Source organism: Aspergillus fijiensis, assembly GCF_003184825.1.
Source record: "Aspergillus fijiensis CBS 313.89 unplaced genomic scaffold BO72scaffold_47, whole genome shotgun sequence".
Lineage (NCBI taxonomy): Eukaryota > Fungi > Ascomycota > Eurotiomycetes > Eurotiales > Aspergillaceae > Aspergillus > Aspergillus fijiensis.
In genome coordinates, this window is record NW_024469023.1 from 104,003 (window position 1) to 124,280 (window position 20,278).

The window sequence follows — 20,278 nt, forward strand, 5'->3', positions numbered from 1 at the left end:
GCGCAGCTCCTAGAGGAGCCATCCATACTCCAGAGCATCTGCGTCGGCAAGCTGAGTGTGGCAAACAGCGGTTTCGGGACTTACAACCTCACACATGATCAAGAGGAACTCGACTTCCTTGAAACGTGGTAAAGACTTGGGAGTGCTAATGGGTAGGGTACCCCATAGCCATACATGGGGCACTTTCGCTAACGGACAGTATAGGTCAAGTTGGCTGCTTATATGGACTCCCACAAGTGTCGATATGGGTTCGTGACCATGTACGACCAAACGAGATTGGCCGAAAGGGCTGGGATATATAGGTTTTAGCTGTCCGAGCGTTACTCGTATAGATGCACACTTGAGCATCTCCATTGCTTCCACTCGCAAAGCACAAAAGCCACCATCACCACCACCACCACTAAAATAACTGCTGTTGCCACTAAACCGTCTGCGAATTAATCTATTGAACTACAATTGCCTTCGTACTAACCTTGAGGGAATTCGGCAGTAGATCAAAGTGATCACCAACTTTTTCGCCAAAGCCGTGGCCACGGGAGGTAACAATCAGGCCCAACTTGGAAGAGGAGACTGCTCCCATGGTGGATATAGACTTTCATCACGACACGAATGCCGCTGCAGATGCGGTCAATCCCCTATAAACCCCGGAACCGACCCAACGGGACCACGGTCATCGCACCGGAAGAGCAAACTTCTCCAGCAGCGGGGGCAACTCTACCAGGGAGAAGGAGCCTGGGTGTCATGTCGGGAGGGCAAGGGCCACTCCGCCGAATGCGTGGCAATGTCAGATCGGTCAGATCGTGCGCGTAACCATCGCGCATGTGTCAGCTGCATCTACTCTAGTTCTCAAACAAGATGCTTATTCGGTCCCTCATGTCAACGGCCGGTAAGTCCCCCCCCCCCGGGGGGCCTCTTCTCCAGATTGCTAGGTGTGGACCACATACTGACAGGTTTCCCTCAGACTCGAAACACCTTCAATCAAAGACAGCTCGAACAGCTCCTGCGCAGCAGCAACCGAAAGTCTGACTATTGGGCTCTTACTATTGCTTGTGCTCAGGGTAGCCTGCGGCGGCAGCAGCAGCAGCACCACGCACGGCAGAGAGAGGTATAAGAAAGATATCATCATGACGCAACTAACTCGTTTCTCATATCCGAGGCAGCCAGTCCGGTACATAGATGGAAGCTCACCATATGTACGGGTTTTTCGCGACATACCATCTTACCTGGTTTGTGCGTTGAGCTTCCGAAGGAATCGGATTTAGCGGCCTCGGGGTCTATGACACCCCTAGGAGGTGGAGAAGAATGAACATTTCTTCAACACAAGGGGTTTCTGCCTGGAGTAGGAGAGTCATCCATCAGCTGTGAGGATGCGAACCATGCTGATAAATACAAAGCTCACGGGAACTTGGTCATTGAAAGGAAAGGGGAAGGGAAGGGAAGGGGCACAGGCCCCAAGGTCGAGAAAAGCAGACCCTCACCATCCCTGTCCCATACGTCCTACTTGCGACGATGACAGATCCACGCCGGCGCATTTGAGGATAAGTAGCGTCGGTCGTCCACGGCGACGAGGACCACCCGCGCACGTGCGTTTGTTGTACGATGGAAAGGGCACGCACACGCACGGACCTGAACATGAAGTATGGATAACCGACAAGCATATGGGCGCATATGTCTAAGTAGCATAGTTTAAAAAACGGTGGTAGGAGATATTGCACCTACTTACTTTACTTAGGGACAGGCAAAGGACCATGCAACATTGTGGGGGTCGAGGGCGATGAATGGGATGGTGTATATGGAAACCCTGCTAATCCAAGTGGGTCTGAGGCTGTTTAGCGGAGGGAGATGCAAGATGCAAGTTGTGCTGGGAAGAGTTTCGCATCCGGCGTTCTTCTGCATTCTATACCATCACGACCATTGTCTGGAGACAGGAGGAACTACTTGAGGACGTTACAATTGATGCTGTACAGGTCAGCTTGTGACTTGCTGCTTACAACAGTGCTACTGTTGACTTGCATGACGGTGCACAAAACGTGCAGATATTTGACATTATGACATTAAATGATTAGCGAAATCCAAAGACCGAAATATGACATATCCATCACTCAATCCATTAACCAATCAGACGGAAATTCCCAAGCTCACAGCCTCCCGACCGCTCATGCACAGAATGATGAATCCACCTCAGTGTAGGTCGCTGTAACCCGACCCAGCGCAACGGCCTGGTTGTTGGTCAGGCTGTTCATGGCTGCCTCAGCAATGTTGAAGCCGCCGGGAGCCGCATCAATGGCCGTCACGTAGATCGAGGTGGTGCCGTAGGTCAGCTGGTAGCACTTTCCGCAGTTGGGACTGCCCCAGCCCGACACGGTGGGAGCACCTCCAATGTTGGGGAAGCCCGGGATGTCGGCAAAGGTAGCGTAGTTCAGGTTGGAGCAAGAGACGGTGTTGATGGATTGGCTGCCAACATCAAACACTGTGTCGTAGGAGACGGAAACGCTGACGGCCTCGGCGGCCTCGGTAGTGGTCTCGACTGGGGAGGCTAGGGCGGAGGTGTAGAAGACACTGAGAACCGCCAGAGCAGATGCGAATGACTTCATCTTGGCGTAACGAATATTGTCTGGGCTGGGAGAGTATGACGAGGTTGTTACTCTTGGTTTCTTGATTGCGTGGGTAAGAGGATGTGTGTGATCAACTTGATGAGCAGGTAATTTGAAGTGTCCGAGGAGCGGTTTATAAAGCTTTCTCTCTTCCTTGACTTGGTCGCGAAGCGGTGTGTTATCGAAGGTAGGCTCGCTCAGTGGTTGCCTTGGATATGACCTACCTGGTCAACGTGCTGCTATGATCCGTCGCATCCGCCTAAGCACTGGAGGCCTGATGCTGGGAATAGTAACATGATCACAGAATATATCGTCCACGTATTCCGAACTAGGACAGTGACAGGTATAGATCTGCACACAACGAGGCGGGAGTGAGACATTCCCCCTCATTTGGCGGAGAGCAACACCACATCAGTAGTGAGCGGGAGAGACATGCGGGGGTGGCAGGGACCGCAGCACAGACAATCCGGACCAGTCAGAGCAAACGAGCTCGGGCTTGGGATGAGACATACAGCCTTAGAGGCATTTGCTGCCCTCTCATCCGGCTACCTCCGACTGGGAAAAGAACAGGTGACTTGTCTTGGAGGCTGTGGGTTGACTGGGAATGGATCCTATTCATAGATCATCCAAGTAATACAACTGCAGCATGGCCAGGTCATGCAACCCCATGCCAAGCGACTCAGCATTCCTTCCCGTATTCCTTCTAACAACGTCAATCATTAATCTCGACGTGGAAGCTGCATGGGGAGAATTTTACTGGCGAGTCAAACATGGCCGATTCGATGATGGTTTGGATCTTGAACCAAAAATCTTCTGCGAAGGCTTGACTACTCTGGGGAGGAGCTTGGCGAATGGTGCCACTTGATCATTTATTGTTTAAGGTCTCATCATGCCAAGAAACGAGACGAGCCATTAGGGAGGGATCGTCGCATCCAGCGTCGAAGCAGCGTGATGCCTCCCGTCGATCAATCCTTCCAGATCCGACGTTCGGAGTAACCCCCAGACAGAATGTCGGGTACGCACAGTGTAGGAGGTCCGAAGTCCTGGCGTGGAAAACCACGGCCGCATTTGGGTTGGGCCGCGCCGGCTTATGTTAGAAATTGAGGTGCCGAACACCTCTAAGGCACTGTGCAGCTGAGATAGTTGCTGTATTTTCCCACTGCCGACCGGTTGGAAATCCCTCCAGAAAAGACTTGGTCTCCGCGTTCTTTTTGTTTGTTACCTGCGACAACAACCCATGCCTATTCCACCAACAAGTTTGAAAGTATTTTCCGTAGAGCCCCTGTTCATGTACTCTGGATCTGACGTTTGAAGGTGTGTCTGCTGATGATGATAGATGTATCGGGGTAGCCGCAGAATGGTGGGATGGCACTTGGAGTAGACCACGGTTCGTGGTTAGGAGCTCGTTCCTTGGAACCAGCCTCGCGGCTGGGAAGTTTGGTATAGTTCAGGAACCATGGATGAGCCATCACATGGCTGTTTCTGAAGATTGGCTATCTATGGGCCTCACGAGGTCGTACCCAGCCGATCGGGTCAGCTTCTGGCCACGATGGGGGAATCCCGAGCAATTAAGCTTCAAGACCATGGCTGTGGAAAGGTCCGCTCATCCCTGAAGATCACTGCACAACCCGAAATGAGTCAAGGTTGGAGTAAGAGATGTGATGGCGTGTGGAAGGAATGACTTGGAGAAGGAGGAGTTGAGACAGTTGAGTTGACATCGATGTAGTATGAGTAGTTGAGTTGGTTGTGTTGGTTGTGTTGGTGAGACCTTGAAGAGGAAAGAAACCGAGAGACACGGAAAGGTCACTTGACTTGCCTTCTCTTTCCTTTCGCCCACCACCAAATGTCAACTCTGTCAACTCTGTCAACTCCCTTTCTCAATATACCACAGAACACAATCACCAGCATCTACACAATGCAAAGATGCTGATACCTTGGATCATCTCCCACCAACAACCGGTACCAGATTTCTGGGCCGCGATAGCCTTCCACTGGCGGAAGTCTTGAGGTCGAGAAGCTTTGTGTCTACGTATATTCCCTGACTGACAAACTTCGATGGCGTGCGAAAGCGACTAGCCCACAAGCAGTCGGGGGCTGTATAAGCCTTCAATTACTTGGCCCAGCTGCGTTTAGACTCCGTCGCATCATTGGAGAGCGTGCGTTCCAATTATGAAGATCTCTGGCGCAACAGCCCGACTTCCCCGTGCAGATTAGATCGATACTCCGTCCTGCAGGCGATCCTGCACAGAACTTTCGACTCCTTGTCGGGCCCTCTAGCAGACTTCAGGGGATTAGCTGTTCTAGCATGGATCAGCAGTCCTCAGTAAGGAGCTTGTCGCCTGGTCCGCACCAACGGCACCCTTACTTTCGAAGAAGATCCGGTTACAGATTGACCTAAACACTCATTGAGTATGTTTTGGCAATCAAAACTTGGCAATCTTCCTCTCCTCTGGGATTGAGCGTCTTTTCTAGACTTCCTCGCAAATCGGCGGTTGTGCAGCAGCGCAACGGACTCGGAGAATACTAATAAAAATGATTGTGTTAGATGCAGAAGTGGACCCCGCGAACGAAGACCGTGCAGCGTGCAAGCTACGGAGTACTATTCCTGCTAAATCCTGCGCTAGCAGTATGCGAGCTTAGCATTTGGTGTTTTGGTCCCTGTGGTCCACTCACTAACCCGCACTAAGCTTGACCCATTGTCAGATTTTCGGATGCTCCATACCAGATCTTTGTGGCCCCTATCCGGGTCTGCAGTCGGAAGAGGCAAGACGTGTGGATGCTCACGGCCAATTGTGCTGGCAGGATTCAACTAGAAAGCGAAGCGAAAATTAAGGATGCTTCGCGGAGAATTTAGACTGGACGTTGCCATGCATGATAACCCAATTTCTAGCCTGCCAGTCCCTTAGCATCCTCAACAACCTTCTGTCCCAGGATTTAAAGCCTGCGCCTGTCACTTTTCTGAGCCGGCTGGACCCTGGTACCTCTGTCAACCTAGCATTTTGGATCTAGGTACTCTTACACCGGGAGATGAACGATGCCTGCTCTGTCACTACTGTCACACCTGCTGTACAGCAGTGATGCTGGTCGCGCCCATCTTGCAGGTCGGTCGACCCCGCAGGTCGGAATTCTCACGGCCAGCGACAAGGCAGGGTTCATCGCCATGGGTGTTGTCGCTCTCTGTTCTTTTGTTGCATCCTTAGGTCTGCTGTCATTCCTTACCTATCGTTTCATCTTCTGGCGTCAATACTACAAGCGTCCACTGGCACAGAACCAGTACGTTGTCTTAATTTATAATCTCCTCCTGGTCGATCTCCAACAAGCAACGGCATTTTTGTTATGTCTTCACTGGGTTTCCAAAGGCTATGTCTACTATCCAAGTGCACCCTGTGTTCTTCAGGGATGGTGGATTCAGATTGGTGATCCTGGAAGTGGTCTGTTTGTCTTGGCGATCGCCATGCACACGGGTGCCGTGGTTCTGCGAGGTCGACAGTTGCCATTCCCGATCTTTGTCGCCAGTGTCGTGGGCCTTTGGATATTCATCATCATCCTTGGTCTCATTCCCGTTGGCTTGTTTGGCTCCGAGACCTTTGTTATATCCGAAGCAGGCTGGGTAAGTGGTCCTGAAGTTGCTTGGTACACGGTTTCAAAAACTAATCTTTCTGTCACATCTCCAGTGCTGGTTGAGTCCACAACACGAGACGGAGCGACTATGGCTACATTATCTATGGATTTTCCTCGCCGAATTCGGTACAGTCATTCTTTACGGAATCATGTTTTTCTACCTCCGACGCCGTATGCAGGAGGCGGCGTCTCTGCGTCAGAATCACCAAGAAAACTTGAAGCGATTGAACCGGGTGGTCGTTTACATGGTCATTTATCCTTTGGTTTATCTGGTGCTGTCGCTTCCGTTGGCGGCTGGCCGCATGTCAACCGCCCGGCATATTATTCCTAGCCGTGCTTACTTTGCGGTGGCCGGAACCCTGATGGCTCTGTCGGGCTTGGTGGATGTGGCGGTGTATACCTTGACTCGCCGCCACTTGTTGCTGGAAACCGAGCTCAGCGCCTCGGACAGGATGTATGCTTACACGGAGTCGGCGGCATACCAAACACACATCACGACGGGTCACGGCCACAGCGAGACGAAAAAGCCGCGCATGAAGACTCGATTTCGGCGGGGAGGCCTACAGAGCATCAACGACACGGTGGACGACAACCGCGACTCGTCTACCGAAGACATTGTGCGCAAGACGGACATGGAACTGGCTGATCTGGGGCATGGCGTGTACCAGGAGACGACCATCGAAATTTCGCACGAGCCAGCCGAGCCCGAAGATTTTCAGAAGATGAATCGCCACAGCGGGTGATGCCGGTGGAGAATTCAGCCGGATTCCTACTCCACCTGCCATTCATTCCCTAGATTAATTTTTTTTCTTTTTTCTTTTTCTTTTTCTTTTTTCTTTACCCCTTCATCCTCCTGTGTGGATACAGTCACTCTTTCTACTTACTGAGCATATCTCACCCCCTGTCACGATCTTTCTTACTTACGAGAATATCCATGATCACTATACCAATACCTGTATCTATATTCATGTACACCTAGGTTGTCCATTGAGGGCAATTGATAATCACTAATAACTTTCTTCCTGGCGACTTTCTGACGCGGCCTGTCAATGCTGCTTGTTGTGTGATTACGGATACCTACCCCTCCTTTCCGGTTGCACGTTCAATTGTCAACCCCACCGACGGACACTGAAGCGGATACGAAGCCGGCTGCCCTGGATGGCACTGCCCCAACCAATGGGCGGTCTGGAAGCGCAGTCGGCATGAAGATCGACAGGCCGGCCCCACAACGTGGAAGCTTGAGCCGGCGAGAAATATGATTGGTCTCCAGCTCGTCGGCTGCCGCACTAGGCCTACTCTGGTTTTTCCCTCTTCGGCAACTCCCTGCGGCTCCAGCTCCGACTCGCTCAGTCACTTCTCAACGAAACAGGGGCTGGATCGTCACCAGCATCGACTGGCAAATAAAGTTTTCTACCAGCTTCTCGGTTGTTTCCCGCTTATACGAGATGCCTGCTGGTTCTGGTGCTGCTAGTCTCCGGAGCAAAGGATGTCGCAGAGACACGGCAGGAAACCCTTCATCTGTCCGGATACTCGGGTCAAGCGAGACTGCATGATGCATTTGCTAGGCGAAGAGAGGGTCGAGTAGCTACCTAGTCACCGGTAGTTACCTACCTTGATGCCGCAGTCCCTTGCGTATCTAGCGGCCGACACTTGCTAGCATACATCTGAGTTAAAATACATACATCTGCAGCATGAGCTTGGCGACACAACCAAGCACCTGTCTCTCCTCCTGTCGCTGGCGCTGTCATCTCTGCCACTGACTCGCCGCCAACTTACAGCATACCTCTCCTCTGGGCAACCATTCCCAACGTGGTCATCCTTACCGACACGCGTTGCAGGATGCCTGAGCTGGTCGTCGACGGCAGCAGGTTTTCTTCGCGTCTGTCGCCTAAGCGATCCACTTATATGCGCACACACCCTTCCCGGTGGCTGCGCAGCTGGCAAATGACAGCCTGCCTGAATCCCGAGTGCAGCGTCATTTTTGAAGCCGAAGCGATGAGTGGCTGTGGCTGGAGCTACGTCCCGTAACTGTGGATGTGGCTTGGTGGCTGAGGGCGGAACCGTGGATGGTACCCAGTGGGCCAAGACTTCGTGTATAGTCCGTGGTTCCTCGCGTGCTGTGTTAGTAACGGTAACAAGGAGGTGGATATCGAGAGACCACGATGCATGTTCGAGCGTGTTGAGAGGGGGCAGGGCGGTTGGTGATACCTTTGCGTGACTTGGGACTTGGATACAAGCTGTGCGACAGTCATTGGTCGGGTTTCGTCTAGATGGAAGAATGATTCGCAACACTATGGCGATCATAACGACCTGGAGGTGAGCATGGATAAAGTCAGCTCCGTGTGCTTTGATTGGATTCCGTTGGCTGGAGGTGCTCTAGACCCATGTTCCTGCGATGAGATTGGAGGAAGAGCAGCCGGAGTTGTGTATTACTTGCTGTTGGTTGATTTCCATTGTATCTTCCATAGTCTTGCTATTCTGTTCATGAAGGCGCTTGGACGATCCTTCACCGACAAAACTATGGTCTGTTAGTCAGACTAGAACCAATGACACTGAAGTGTGCCTGGACAGGGCATGGCATCATTGTTAGCTATCATGGCTTACATGACAGCCATGGTTCATAGTATAACAGCGTGACATTTTTTGAAGTGAGGACGAGTTTTATAGCTGACAAGGCCATGTTCAAGTATAAGCATGAGGTTCGATAGGTTGACATCTATGCCCTCATTTCTCAAATATTCGTGTCTACTCCGATGCTGATTTCTCGGTTTCCTTCAGTCCTAAAACATGTATATTCCTCCCCAGCCTTGAGACCAATGATACACCCCAGGAGAAGTCAAATATGTCTGACTACATCCAAGCAGTCTAGTTATGCACTTGATAAGGGGCGCTAGATTCCAGAACCCGCTTTCCTCCCCAATTCATATCTACTAATCTGGCCCAATATCAGGTCATGTATATATACGCCCTTCCATGATCAGAATAAAGTCTGAAGTTCTCAGCAAGAAAGAAGATACTATCTTGCCAGATATGAGAAATAAATCTCATACCCACAGCCTACTATCTCACCTACTGGAACTACCTCCAGCCTTGGTCTATTCACTCCATACGGCCATATATATCTCCCGCTGACTCGACATACAACACCATAACTTTTCATTCCAACCTGCAATCAACACTACAACCAAACCGCCATCCAGCATAAAAACAACACTCTCAAATATACAAATACCCCAAGGTACATAATATAGCCAGGTATCCAACACCCGTACCCCCTTCTCCCACGTAGTCAGCTATAACATGGGCATCTCTAAATCCCTTCGACCCCGTCGTCGGCCCCTAAAATTAGCGCCGGCCCTAACCCAGTCTAGCCTACCTCCCTATTTCTGTCTAATATCTACCTAAAGACACCGCCTCACCCTAACGTCTTAGCTTCACGATCCGGCGCTTTTATTTTCATCTCGAGGTTCTCGTTTCCAACAGAGGATTGGAGAATGGGGAGGGAGAAAGACTAGACTAGACTAGCGGAACGGGCGGATGAGGATCCCCGATGCTGATGATCTGAAATTGGAGTTGCGATGTGGTAATTGTTTCCACTTGGGTTGGTCTTGCTTCGATTGAGTCATGTTGTTGGGGACTGACTTACTCATGTAGGGGGGAGGGGGAGTGTGTGCGTGAGATCGGGACAATTGACTGATTAGTGAGGTGGGTTGGGTTTGTTTCTTACGTTGGTAGGGGTGATGTATGCTTATAGTAAATTTGGGTGATGAGGTAGGGTTTGTGATTGATGGTGGTGGTGGTGGTGGTGTTGCTGTGGAAGGTGTATATATGGTTAATTGCACGCGATGTTTGTTGGTTCAGGGGCCCATGGGTAACTGGTCCGTTGGGTTTCATGGATTGTGTCGTCGTCGCGTCTCTCGATTATGTGTTCCGTAAGCTTTGAGAGAAATCCCCAAGCAAAATGTCCATGATTCCATATGGCCTAGACTTTCCTTACTTCTACTCCTCACAACGTGTTTGTTTTGGTCCGAGACGGAGCGGAGACACTCGGGGTTCTGGTCCCCGCTCCCCGAGACTATGATCCACCGGAATGGTCGTGACGTTCTTGCTGCTGGGGGCGTGGGGATGCAGGGTATAACATAAGAAAGTAAGATGTAGATTGTCTGATGTTTAGGATTCATTGTTGTTGTAACGTAAGTTAAACAACTATATCATAGTCAAATAATCTCGAATATGGGATCTTAACGTACGGGGGCACAAGGTTCAATGGTCGGACGATGCCAAGCCAAGGCTGCAGTGGGGGGTTCAGAGGCTCAAAAAAGAGCAGAGCGGGATAGTATTCAGGTCTGTCGTACGGGGCTACCGGTTGTGGATCGGAGGGCTGCTGCTCGTGCTCGTGCTCGTAGCTTTGGTTTGATGGAGGGTGCTTGTTTTACCGCTGTGACCAGATAACTGGTTGGTAAGGTTGGTGTAGCGGCAGGTGAGATGTGCGTTTCTGATTCTTCTATAGTACAAGTCTATCGTCTCATGCCACAACATCCAGCATCTCCTCCACTCGCCCGAACTTGTCGCGGGTCTTCCCCTTCTCCTGGCCGCGCGCGCGCTCGGCGCCGTCAATCCGCTGCCAGTCTTCCCAGCTCGTGGGTCGCAGGCCGCGCTTCTCGGCCTCCGGACGAACGCCCTCCCAGCCGAGGCCGGTGCTCTTGTTCGGACCGTTGAGCGAGATTTGGCCCCTCAAATCGGCAGCAATGGCATCGGCCGTGGTGAACGCATCGGTCATCGTCGTGGCAATGACGCCCGTCGGACCGCGCTTGGCCCAGCCAGCACAGTACAAACCGGGCAGATGGGAGATGATCGAGCCATCGGGAAGCTCCTGACGATCGCCGGTCTCGGTGCGGCTGGTGATCCGCCCGAATCCATCGTTGGGGATCACTCCGCGCTGTGCATCGAATTGGACTCCCAGGTCTTCCATGCCCGGCAGCGCGAGCGACTTGTATCCCACGCTTCGGAAGAATGCGTCCGCGGGAAGGTCAACGGTAGCCCGCTCGCCGGTCGGAAGATATTGAGGGGTCACTTTGGCGCTGGCAAGGAATGGGTCGGACGTGTCCAGTTGGTTGCGAGCGAAGGTGACATGTGAGAGGCGGGCGGGGTTCTCGGGGGATGTATGCAGGGTTTCGGGGGAGAGGAGGAAGTCCAGCGACCATGACTTCTGTGCTGTGGACGGGTCGTTTGTGGAACCCTTGGCGAGGAGCTGGACCAGACGTTTCTGGGCGCGAGGCAGCGCTGACATGACTTCTTCGGGAGGGAATAGATCCTTAGGGACCGGGTCGAACGCTACGGATGGTAGCTGGAGGAGTTCGCGGAGCTCTTTGATGGTGAACGCAGCCTAAAGCCCAACGCGGTAAGTTTCTGTGAAGACACGGCCAAGGGCAGTCAAGCAGGACATACCTGCATTGGTCCTCGACGACCCACAACGCGGACCCTTTTGATTTTGCTTTTGAGCAGCTCCTCTACCGCATACTCCGCGATGTCCGTCTTGCGCAATACATCAATATCCGACAGCAAGATCCGGGCCACGTCCAGAGCCACGTTGCCTTGTCCTACAATGACAGCATTCTCCCCAGTGGCCAAGTCTGGAGCCAGATCCCGATGCTCAGGAAGGCCATTATACCAGCCGACAAACTCCCGCGCCGAGTAGACGTTCCGAGCGGCTTTCTCGCCCGGGATGCCGAGCTCTTTGTCTTTGGGTGCGCCGTATGCGAAAAGGATGGCATCGTAGTGGGGCTTGAGCGTACTCAGAGGGAGAGACGCGCCTAGTTCGACATTGCCAATGAAGTTGAATCGCGGGGATGTGGCGACCTCGGTAAATTTATCTTCGCAGTTCTGAATTGGACGGATGGTATGTAAGTCATGGTTTTGAGCGATGCTCGGTCGCAATGTCGGAACGTACCTTGACCTCGGGATGATCAGGGGCAACACCATATCGGGCCAGACCAAATGGGACGGGCAGCTTCTCGTACATATCAACGACTGCTTCGTCCACCTTGGCGAGCAAGCGATAGGCAGCATAGAAGCCGGCCGGACCCGAGCCTATGACGGCGACACGAAAGGGTCTCTCATGCTGTACCACTTCGCTGTATCGACGAGTTTGTTTGACGAAGTGAGCTTGCCGAGGTCGTGTCAAGCCGCGCCACGAGGAGCGAGTGATCTGCGCGGTGCATTGAGCGCAGACATAAGGGGCACGTTGGAGATGCATCGTGGCTGAGGGGGGAGAAAATGAATCACTCACTCAACCACGGGCAAGCCACTTGCAGGGTCCGATGACATCGTATCACGTGATAGCTCTATCACATCCGTTGCCGGGCCGACAATCGGGCGTGTTGTTGACGATCGGGTCGCAAACCATGGAAATGAAGGAACCTGAAAGATGGTGGATGATGGTTGGAGTGATTAGTTGACTGATGGATGATGACAGACGCAGCCTGCTTGCTTTGCTGCAGGTGCCAGCCCTGCAGGTGCTTCCCCTCCCCTCCACTTCCCATCGCTTTCTCCTCTTCCATTCCTCCTCCTCTTCGTTCCACGGTTCCTGCATTCTCCCTCCCGCTGTCATTACTGTCGTTCACTTCCTATTCCTCCCCTCGTGAACCTCTTTCTGGTGGTTGCGACGGGTTTTCTTTCTTTCTTTTTAAGCTTATCACACACAGCATTCCCACATTCCACATTCCTCTCAATCTCTGCTCTCCACCCCGCCTATCGCGTGGGTCAATGCTCTAGTCCTTAGTTCGCGGCGTCGTCGTCATCCATCGCGAACATGGGCGAGTCCGACCCTCCATATTTGTATGATCGCCCCATCCGCCAGCATACAGCTTCGCCACGGTTCTACAGCCAAACCTTCAATCCCAAGGCCGTGACGGAAGCAAGCTGGGCTCAACCGGAGCCGAGAGCGGAAGTCAAAGGTCCTTTGGTTGATCTCAATCGGCACCCGGACTCGGTAAGCATCACCACTACCGATCGTCGGCGTCGTTTGTTTATTCGTGCTCATGATTTCTAGTACTACAATGTTCCCGATCGGACGCGATGGACTCCAATGAGCCTCCACACAAAGAGTAGAGTAATTTACGGAAGAAAGGTGCAACTGGGACTGCGAGTTCTCGCCTTGATCGGTGCGCTGGGATCGTTGTTCTGCTCAATTGTCATCAAGAATGCAGCAAACACCATCATCTGGATCGTGCGAGTGGGGGTAAGTGCTGCACTAGACCACGAGGAGTAGATATGTACTGATCGCGCTCTAGCCCGCTGTGGCGATTTTGCACAACATATACAGTATCTGGCATTTGAGTCGATCTGCGATCAGCAGGCCCCCTGGCTCCCAGGCCAGCTACATGCTGTTCGCTGGAACTCTAGATCTGGGATTAGTTCCGTTCTACGTCTTTTCGGCATTTCTGGGCTACAGGCAGTGGACTGATACCGCCTGGAACTGGACCACGATGCTGAGTTCTGAGTTTGATGTGACAGCCAAGATCGCCGAGTCCACGTTTCTGCTGAGTGTTGTCAACGGAGGGTTGCATGCTCTATCCCTCGGGATCTGCATCTTCTTGGGGATAATCTTCCGCCAGATCCACCGTTTGCCTCCGGACATGAACCCACTGGAAGACAATCTCACTGCGCGCCCAATGAGTCGCAGCAGACAGAGTATCAAAGAGAAGCATGCTAGTTTGTCCACTCTGGATACCGACGTTGGCTCAAGTGAAGATCCATTGATCGATGCTCGCAAAATGCCATTCGTCCACACCCGCGAGAACTCGTACCTCGATGGCTTGAGTCGCTATCCTCCCAGTGTTTCCGATAAGAGACATTCTCAATATTCGCAGTCCAATCAGCGCATGTCGCGGGCCGAGTCGATCCCTCAGCTGCCATTCCAGCAGCCTAATGATATTCCGGACGATATCACTATCAACTCGCCAATCGAGAATCCCGATATTTTCAATCGACCAACCACAACAATCTCACATGGCTCCCCAGTCCGCAAGCCGTCGCCTGCTATGCCTCCCCGGTCTCAATGCGCGAGTCCTGCTTCAGATAACTGGATCGTGTACCCATCTCGCTCTGGGACCCCCGTTGAGGCAAAGACTCAGCATCCAGACCCTCGTGAACCATCCTCCGCATACAGTGCCGCCGAGACACTGACGTCGGCCAAGAATGGGGTCATGGATTGGTTCAACGGCTCGCATCGACAAGATCGGCCCGTTGGACAAGCCATCACAGAAGACGTTCGCGGCGAATATGAGTCGATTGCAGCCAACGAGTTCTACAGCCACAACAATGACGACGACGTTCACGATTTCCTGTACCGTACTGGCTTTTATGACAACGCTGAACAAGACATCGGCGACAACCGGATCGACATTTTCCAAGACAGCGACCATGAACACGAATACCTTGACGAAGAAACTCGGAACTCACTGCGCGTCAATCCCCTTGCCTTGAATCCTCCGACCCCGCAGCCCAGAATCAACGGCATCCGCAGCGTCACCCGCTCGCCAAGCAACAGCAGCGGCCGTATGGCTTTGACCGATATTCCAAACCTATCACCTAACCCGCAACAACCTTCAGAGGCAATCTCTACCGACCCAAGCCCGAAGAAGAGCAAGACCTTCTACGGAGACGTATCTCTGGCAGGCGGAGGCAACGACAGTGGTAGTACCAACATGACGCGAAAGGCCAGTCTGGGACAAAAGCTCGGCAAGTTCACCATGAATCGGAACCAGAAGCGCAGCGCCTACGGTGCACTCAAGCAGCACGATGAGGACGACAACGACTACCTGCAAGCCGACCCCGTTACTCTGGCTGGCGATCGCAAGGGTCGCGTGGTCAGCAACTCCGGCGCGGACTTTGGTCGAATGGCCACGGAGTCGCATCCCGCTGCGACTGCCAACTCTGCCTCGTCGATGTCCTATGGGAACTACCTTGCCGGTTTAGGCGTCGTTGGGGTCGGAAGACGTCGCGACGTCAGCGGGAAGATCGCGGAGGAAGGCCGGGCGGAGACGAGCAAGAAGCCGGGATTGGAGAGCAGTAGTCCCGCGCGCGGTGACGAGAATGCCAAGCCTGTGCGTGCGGCCGGATGGGCGCGGTTCGCTGGGCTGTAGGCTCGGTGTTGTGGGGGATTGTATCCTGTGACGTGATGTGGTTTGTAATTATTTGTGCTTACGGGAGGGTTTCCTTGTGATATTTTTCTTCATGACTCGACGGGTTGTTGATTTGGATGGATTATGACGATCTATGTGGATTATGATTGGTTGATTTGATTTGCTTTGATGGATGGGAATTCCCGCTTGGCTGTGATACTCCGTTAGGTACCCCTTGTGTTGCGTATTGTAAGTAGTGTACAGACGTCCATACTAGCTGGATTACAGCAGGAACAAAAATGGAATGGAAGAACATATCGATGAGATATCTGGAACATTTGTAATACACATATGTACAGCTGGGTACTCCAGCAATGAAAGTTGTACAAAAAGAAAGATAAAGCAACAAATAAGTACATGGTACCTAAAGGCTGAAGAAAATATTAAAAGATGTGTCGAATACATCCCCTTCTAGATTTTAGGGGGAGCAATGGAGCATCTCAAGAAGGAACGCCTTCATACTCCCACCCCTTGATGACGCGCTTATTCCGGCGGGAATTGCGGCGGTTCGCGTTACATTTCACGAACAGGGTCAAGGCGGCGATGATGCAGATGACGATGCCGGCGATGGCGGCCACGAGCACGGTGCGGCGCTCCAGCTCGCCGGGGTCGGCCGCGTACGGACACCCCGCGTCGGGCCCGCCCGTCACCCAGCACGAGGTGACGTCGAGGGAGTTGAGATCCAGCCAGACTTCTGTTTTGGTGGTGGCCGTGGCCGCGGGGTCGAGGACGTCGGACTGCGTGAGGAGGTAGTGGTACAGGAAGGAGTTCTCGACGCCGGTGCGCGGGACGGAGAGCGAGGTGTTGGGCGGGCAGGCGTGGTCGTAGGCGTCGGCGAAGGAGTGCGCCGTCGCGGACAGGCGCCAGGTGAACGGGGCGGTGCCGAGGCGGCAGGCGGCGTGGCGCGTGAGGCTGCAGTTGACAGCGCGCCAGTGTCCTGCTAGGGTGAGGTCCATGACGGCGCAGTGGTTGTTTGTGGAGGTGTCTGAGTCGGAGTCTGAGGATGATGTTGAGGTGTCGGCGGGTTGGTGGATGGACCAGGCCCACGAGGTGGCCATGGAGAGCTGCTCGTAGGGGGTGATGGTGTCTGCGGCGGTGGTGTTGAAGAGCGTGTCGTTCAGCGATGGGGTCAGGCCGCACGCCGTTAGGTTGACCGAGACCGCCGACATCTCCTGGATGGTGGCATTGCGCGACTGTCCGGTCGGGATCGGGATGTAGTCGGAGATCGCCCAGGAGGAGTTGGCGTCCGCGATACCGGCGGCGCCCGGCACGTAGTAGCAGGTCGAGTCGAGCTGGCCCGCCGCGTCGACGGATATGGAGATCGTCGAGGACAGGTAGTGCGCCGGGAAGATCAGGCTGTGCGCCGCGGACAGGTCGTACCCCTGCAGCTGCGGGTCGACGGTGCCGTATTCCACTAGCAGCCGCTTCTCGCGCGCCAGCTGCACGAACTTCCCGCACGGCCACCCGTCCGGCGTGCTCTGGATGCCCTTGGCGTCCGAGTCCACGGTGAAGTAGTCCGCGATCGGCTTGTAGCTGTCGTCCACCTCGTACCAGGATTCGTTGAGGTTGGCGCGCTCCGAGGCGAGCTCCGACGGGGTGTAGACGTACGAGGAGAGCTGGTGGTCGAAGATGGAGTTGAGCGTGTCCGAGCCCGTCGGCAGTTGGCCGCCGGTCAGCTCCGAGGCGGCTTCGTCCGGGTGCGCGGCGCTGGCGGCGGCGTGCAGGTTGAATGTGACGAAGCGGATGTATGCGGTCAGCTCGGTGCTGGTGCGCTGGAACAGGCCCCGGAGCACGTCGATCAGCCCGTCGAGGTCGACCTTGGTGGTGCACCGGTAGGAGCCGAGCTCGTAGAGCAGCGACCCCGAGGAACTAGCCGTCGCGGTGACGGTCGCCTGCGCGGCATTAATCGCGGTCGCAGTCGCGGTCGCGGTCTCAGTCGCGGTGCCGGAGACACTGACGACCGTCGCGTCCTGGGGTATTGAGACTGGGCAAAGCAGCCATTTGCGTTCGTCGGGGGACCAGTACAGGTCCACGATTAGGCGACGATATCCGACCGTGAGTAGGTTCGAGATGCATCGCCCCGCCGCATCTTCGTCATAGATATTGTTGCTGAAGCATGCTGCGCGCAGGGAGACGGATGAGGTGGTGACAAAATTCAGCGGGATCTGGCCGGCGACGTCTCTTTCGCTCTATGCGACATTAGTGGTATGATTCAACGTAAGGTGGAGTTTGTCGCAAACTCACCAGGAAGACAGCCGACTGCGTCGCATTGAGAATGATATCGGGATCGAACTTCATTGATGCGTGACTATAGGCCGCGGACAGCGGAGAGGCTGATTGCGCGATGGAAAAGTCGGCATGACCGTTGGATTTGGAGCTACATGCGACAAAGCATGAGTTGATGATGCAGCAGTGGAGAAGGGAAGATGAAGCAGCACGGAAGAGGGGAGGAGGAAAAGCTCCGGCCGGCCGAGTGCGGAGAAGAAGGCGGTGGGTGACTTTGAGCCCGGCCCAAACACCATCTGGCCTCTTCTTTCTTTGCTTTGCTCTGCTTCCACCTCACCTCACCTCACTTCACAACTCAACTTATCTCACCCCACCCTTTCTACCAGCCCAATTCCTCCTCGCCTTTCTGCGTGCTCTTTTCAAATCTTGAATACACCCAGGGGTTTTATTGCCAACGTCGCGTGAAATTTTCTGTTATCAGCTAGCTCGATCTACACATCCATCACTCATTATGGCGGCGCCCGGTGGGCCATCTCCCCAGCAGATCGCGGCCATGCAGCAGCAGTTCGCTGCTGAAGCTGCCAGACGCGGAATGACTCCGGAACAGTTTGCCCAGCAGCAGCGTGAACAACTCGCCGCAGAGGCCGCTAAGCACAACATGAGCACCGAACAATATGTCGCGCAGCTTCGCGCGCGCGCCATCGCCGCACACCAGCAACAGATCGCTCAGGCTCAGGCTCAAGCCCGGGCCCAGGCCCAAGCACAAGCCCAGGGAGCTCAACCGCCTAGCCAGCCCGGTCAGCCCGGCCAGCCCGGCCAGAACCTGCCAGCACCTCAACAACCCCAGCCCCAGCAGACGACTCGTCAAGTTCCCGTCAACCCGTCCAATCCTCCCGATCCAAAGGCGATCGCGGTGGCGCAGTTCCTGCAGTCGCAGAACCTCAAGACGCGGACTTGTATCATGGACGGTCAACGGAAGGAGATGTTCAAAGGTTCGATAATGTGGTAGCTCGTTCGATAACAGCGGCGCTGATACAGTTTTATAGTGAAACGCGCGATCCGCGCCCTTGAGTCCCCCGCCTATGCTAAAGCCGCCGCCAAGAAGAACTCCCTCCTCCCGCCGGTGACCGACCGTGCTTCCGCCGAGAACGTCTTTAAGCTTCTGCCCCTGTCCCTTCTGGCTCTCCGAGTCTCCAAGGTCGATCCCCACGCGGGACACAACCACGCCAAACCCAAGAACCGTGTCAAGGGACTGTGGACGGTCAAGATCGAGCAGCACCAGGAGACCAACCCGATGATGCACTATGTTTGGCTGTACGAGGGACCTCAATTGAAGCAGAAGTTGATGGCGGGTGCCGTTGTGGCGGGTATCTTCGCCGTCGTGTTGTTCCCTCTATGGCCCATGATGCTGCGACAGGGAGTCTGGTACTTGAGTGTCGGCATGATGGGTTTGCTGGGATTGTTCTTCGCTATGTCGATTTTCCGTCTCATCTTGTTCTGCATTACTGTCTTCGCGGTGCCGCCTGGTCTCTGGCTCTTCCCGAACTTGTTTGAAGATGTTGGGTTCGTAGACAGTTTCAAGCCCTTGTGGGGCTGGCAAGAGGTATGTGTATCTTCTTCTCCTGGCCTGGGACAATGCTGATCAACCTGACAGAATAAGAAGAAGAAGAAGTCGAAGTCGAAGAAGGCTGTGGCTGGTGAGGCCACGGAACCTGCTACCGAAGCCGCCACCGACGCAGCTCCGGCAGCATCCACGACAGCAACTGAAGCACCCGATACTTCCAGCACTTTCAAGCGCGATTTGGCGCCTCGAGTGGAGGAGGTTGGCGACGAGTAAAGGGGCTGCTGGGTTGGTTGCGGATTTGCCTTGTACTGTCTGGCACTGTTTCAATGGCACGGTTGGGTTAGGTATCATATCTCTTCGGTTTTCGCGTTTCGATGCTTCCGGGTTTACTTATATGTGGGCATAAAACGAACTTGGACTTGGGCTTGCAATTGAAAATTATCATTACTTTCCTTTCATGAACCGCTCCGGAGTTTAGAGTTTAATTTATGTATTCTTCATGAATTTGTTCCTTTCCTGTTGCGTTGCAGCAAAACCGACAACAGACAAACGGACTTGTCTAACCCCTTACCAAACTATGATCTGCCCACTAACGTAACTCCTCCTTCCTTTCAGCAGACAGCCGTTGCGTTTGAGCCTCGTTTGCGAGTCTGTCCATTACACATCCCGCTCGACTATTGTCTGTTCTATCTTTCGGCTGGACACTGCCTTGGATATCAAAAGTGTCATGACAATCTAGAACTCAGTCGTTGTCGCATACCCACAAGTCTGCGGGGTAGTGAGTTTCTATCAAATACATTGAATATTCACAAAGCCGCTTCTGCGGACCGTCATTCACTCTTCTCTGTTCCAGCTTCGCTAACATTACCTTCTCTTCCCTTTTTTTATGCTTAGCCAAACCTCTTTTGGATAATCCCTCTTCCTTGAGACGGCAAGAGAAGATTTCGAGAACTATCTCTACGCGCTCACTTGTTTAACGTCAATACAATCCCACCAGCGTGCCTCCGGCCTTTCATATCCTGCAACCAAACTGGTACATCTATCCACCGACTGTTGATGACGGAATTTTCAACAATCATATCATCGAT

At 53.6% G+C, this 20,278-nt stretch overlaps 7 protein-coding genes across 7 annotated transcripts; 3 read left to right on the forward strand and 4 right to left on the reverse strand.

The window, feature by feature from the left end:
* Positions 1 to 1,865: 1,865 nt before the first annotated feature.
* Positions 1,866 to 2,736, reverse strand: aspf13 (allergenic cerato-platanin Asp F13). The gene has a single exon (XM_040945290.1). The coding sequence runs from the start codon at positions 2,592 to 2,594 to the stop codon at positions 2,157 to 2,159; it is 438 nt and encodes a 145-aa protein (XP_040798551.1). The 5' UTR covers positions 2,595 to 2,736; the 3' UTR covers positions 1,866 to 2,156.
* A 3,018-nt stretch (positions 2,737 to 5,754) lies between these two features.
* Positions 5,755 to 6,958, forward strand: gprD (the record flags this gene model as incomplete). Its single annotated transcript, XM_040946509.1, has 2 exons — positions 5,755 to 6,204; positions 6,269 to 6,958. 2 exons carry the CDS (start codon positions 5,755 to 5,757, stop codon positions 6,956 to 6,958), a joined length of 1,140 nt encoding a protein of 379 aa, XP_040798552.1.
* Positions 6,959 to 7,777: 819 nt separating this feature from the next.
* Positions 7,778 to 8,664, reverse strand: BO72DRAFT_199736 (uncharacterized protein). Its single transcript, XM_040939588.1, has one exon. The coding sequence runs from the start codon at positions 8,517 to 8,519 to the stop codon at positions 7,869 to 7,871; it is 651 nt and encodes a 216-aa protein (XP_040798553.1). The 5' UTR covers positions 8,520 to 8,664; the 3' UTR covers positions 7,778 to 7,868.
* Positions 8,665 to 10,740: 2,076 nt separating this feature from the next.
* Positions 10,741 to 12,471, reverse strand: BO72DRAFT_384346 (NADPH-adrenodoxin reductase; the record flags this gene model as incomplete). The annotated part of the gene is made up of 3 exons (XM_040941548.1): positions 10,741 to 11,601; positions 11,664 to 12,098; positions 12,166 to 12,471. 3 exons carry the CDS (start codon positions 12,469 to 12,471, stop codon positions 10,741 to 10,743), a joined length of 1,602 nt encoding a protein of 533 aa, XP_040798554.1.
* A 603-nt stretch (positions 12,472 to 13,074) lies between these two features.
* Positions 13,075 to 15,361, forward strand: BO72DRAFT_350021 (uncharacterized protein; the record flags this gene model as incomplete). Its single annotated transcript, XM_040940688.1, has 3 exons — positions 13,075 to 13,206; positions 13,267 to 13,455; positions 13,508 to 15,361. Coding segments are annotated over 3 exons (2,175 nt in total), but the record flags the coding sequence as incomplete, so codon positions are not given.
* A 7-nt stretch (positions 15,362 to 15,368) lies between these two features.
* BO72DRAFT_410040 (Lectin C-type domain protein) lies at positions 15,369 to 17,823 on the reverse strand. Its single transcript, XM_040942418.1, has 2 exons — positions 17,645 to 17,823; positions 15,369 to 17,589 (listed from the first exon to the last, which is right to left on the reverse strand). The coding sequence occupies exons 1-2, from the start codon at positions 17,696 to 17,698 to the stop codon at positions 15,841 to 15,843; spliced, it is 1,803 nt and encodes a 600-aa protein (XP_040798556.1). The 5' UTR covers positions 17,699 to 17,823; the 3' UTR covers positions 15,369 to 15,840.
* Positions 17,824 to 18,049: 226 nt separating this feature from the next.
* BO72DRAFT_488134 (Sec62 family protein translocation protein) lies at positions 18,050 to 19,766 on the forward strand. Its single transcript, XM_040948024.1, has 3 exons — positions 18,050 to 18,618; positions 18,673 to 19,229; positions 19,281 to 19,766. The coding sequence occupies exons 1-3, from the start codon at positions 18,138 to 18,140 to the stop codon at positions 19,461 to 19,463; spliced, it is 1,221 nt and encodes a 406-aa protein (XP_040798557.1). The 5' UTR covers positions 18,050 to 18,137; the 3' UTR covers positions 19,464 to 19,766.
* The last annotated feature ends 512 nt before the right edge of the window (positions 19,767 to 20,278 follow it).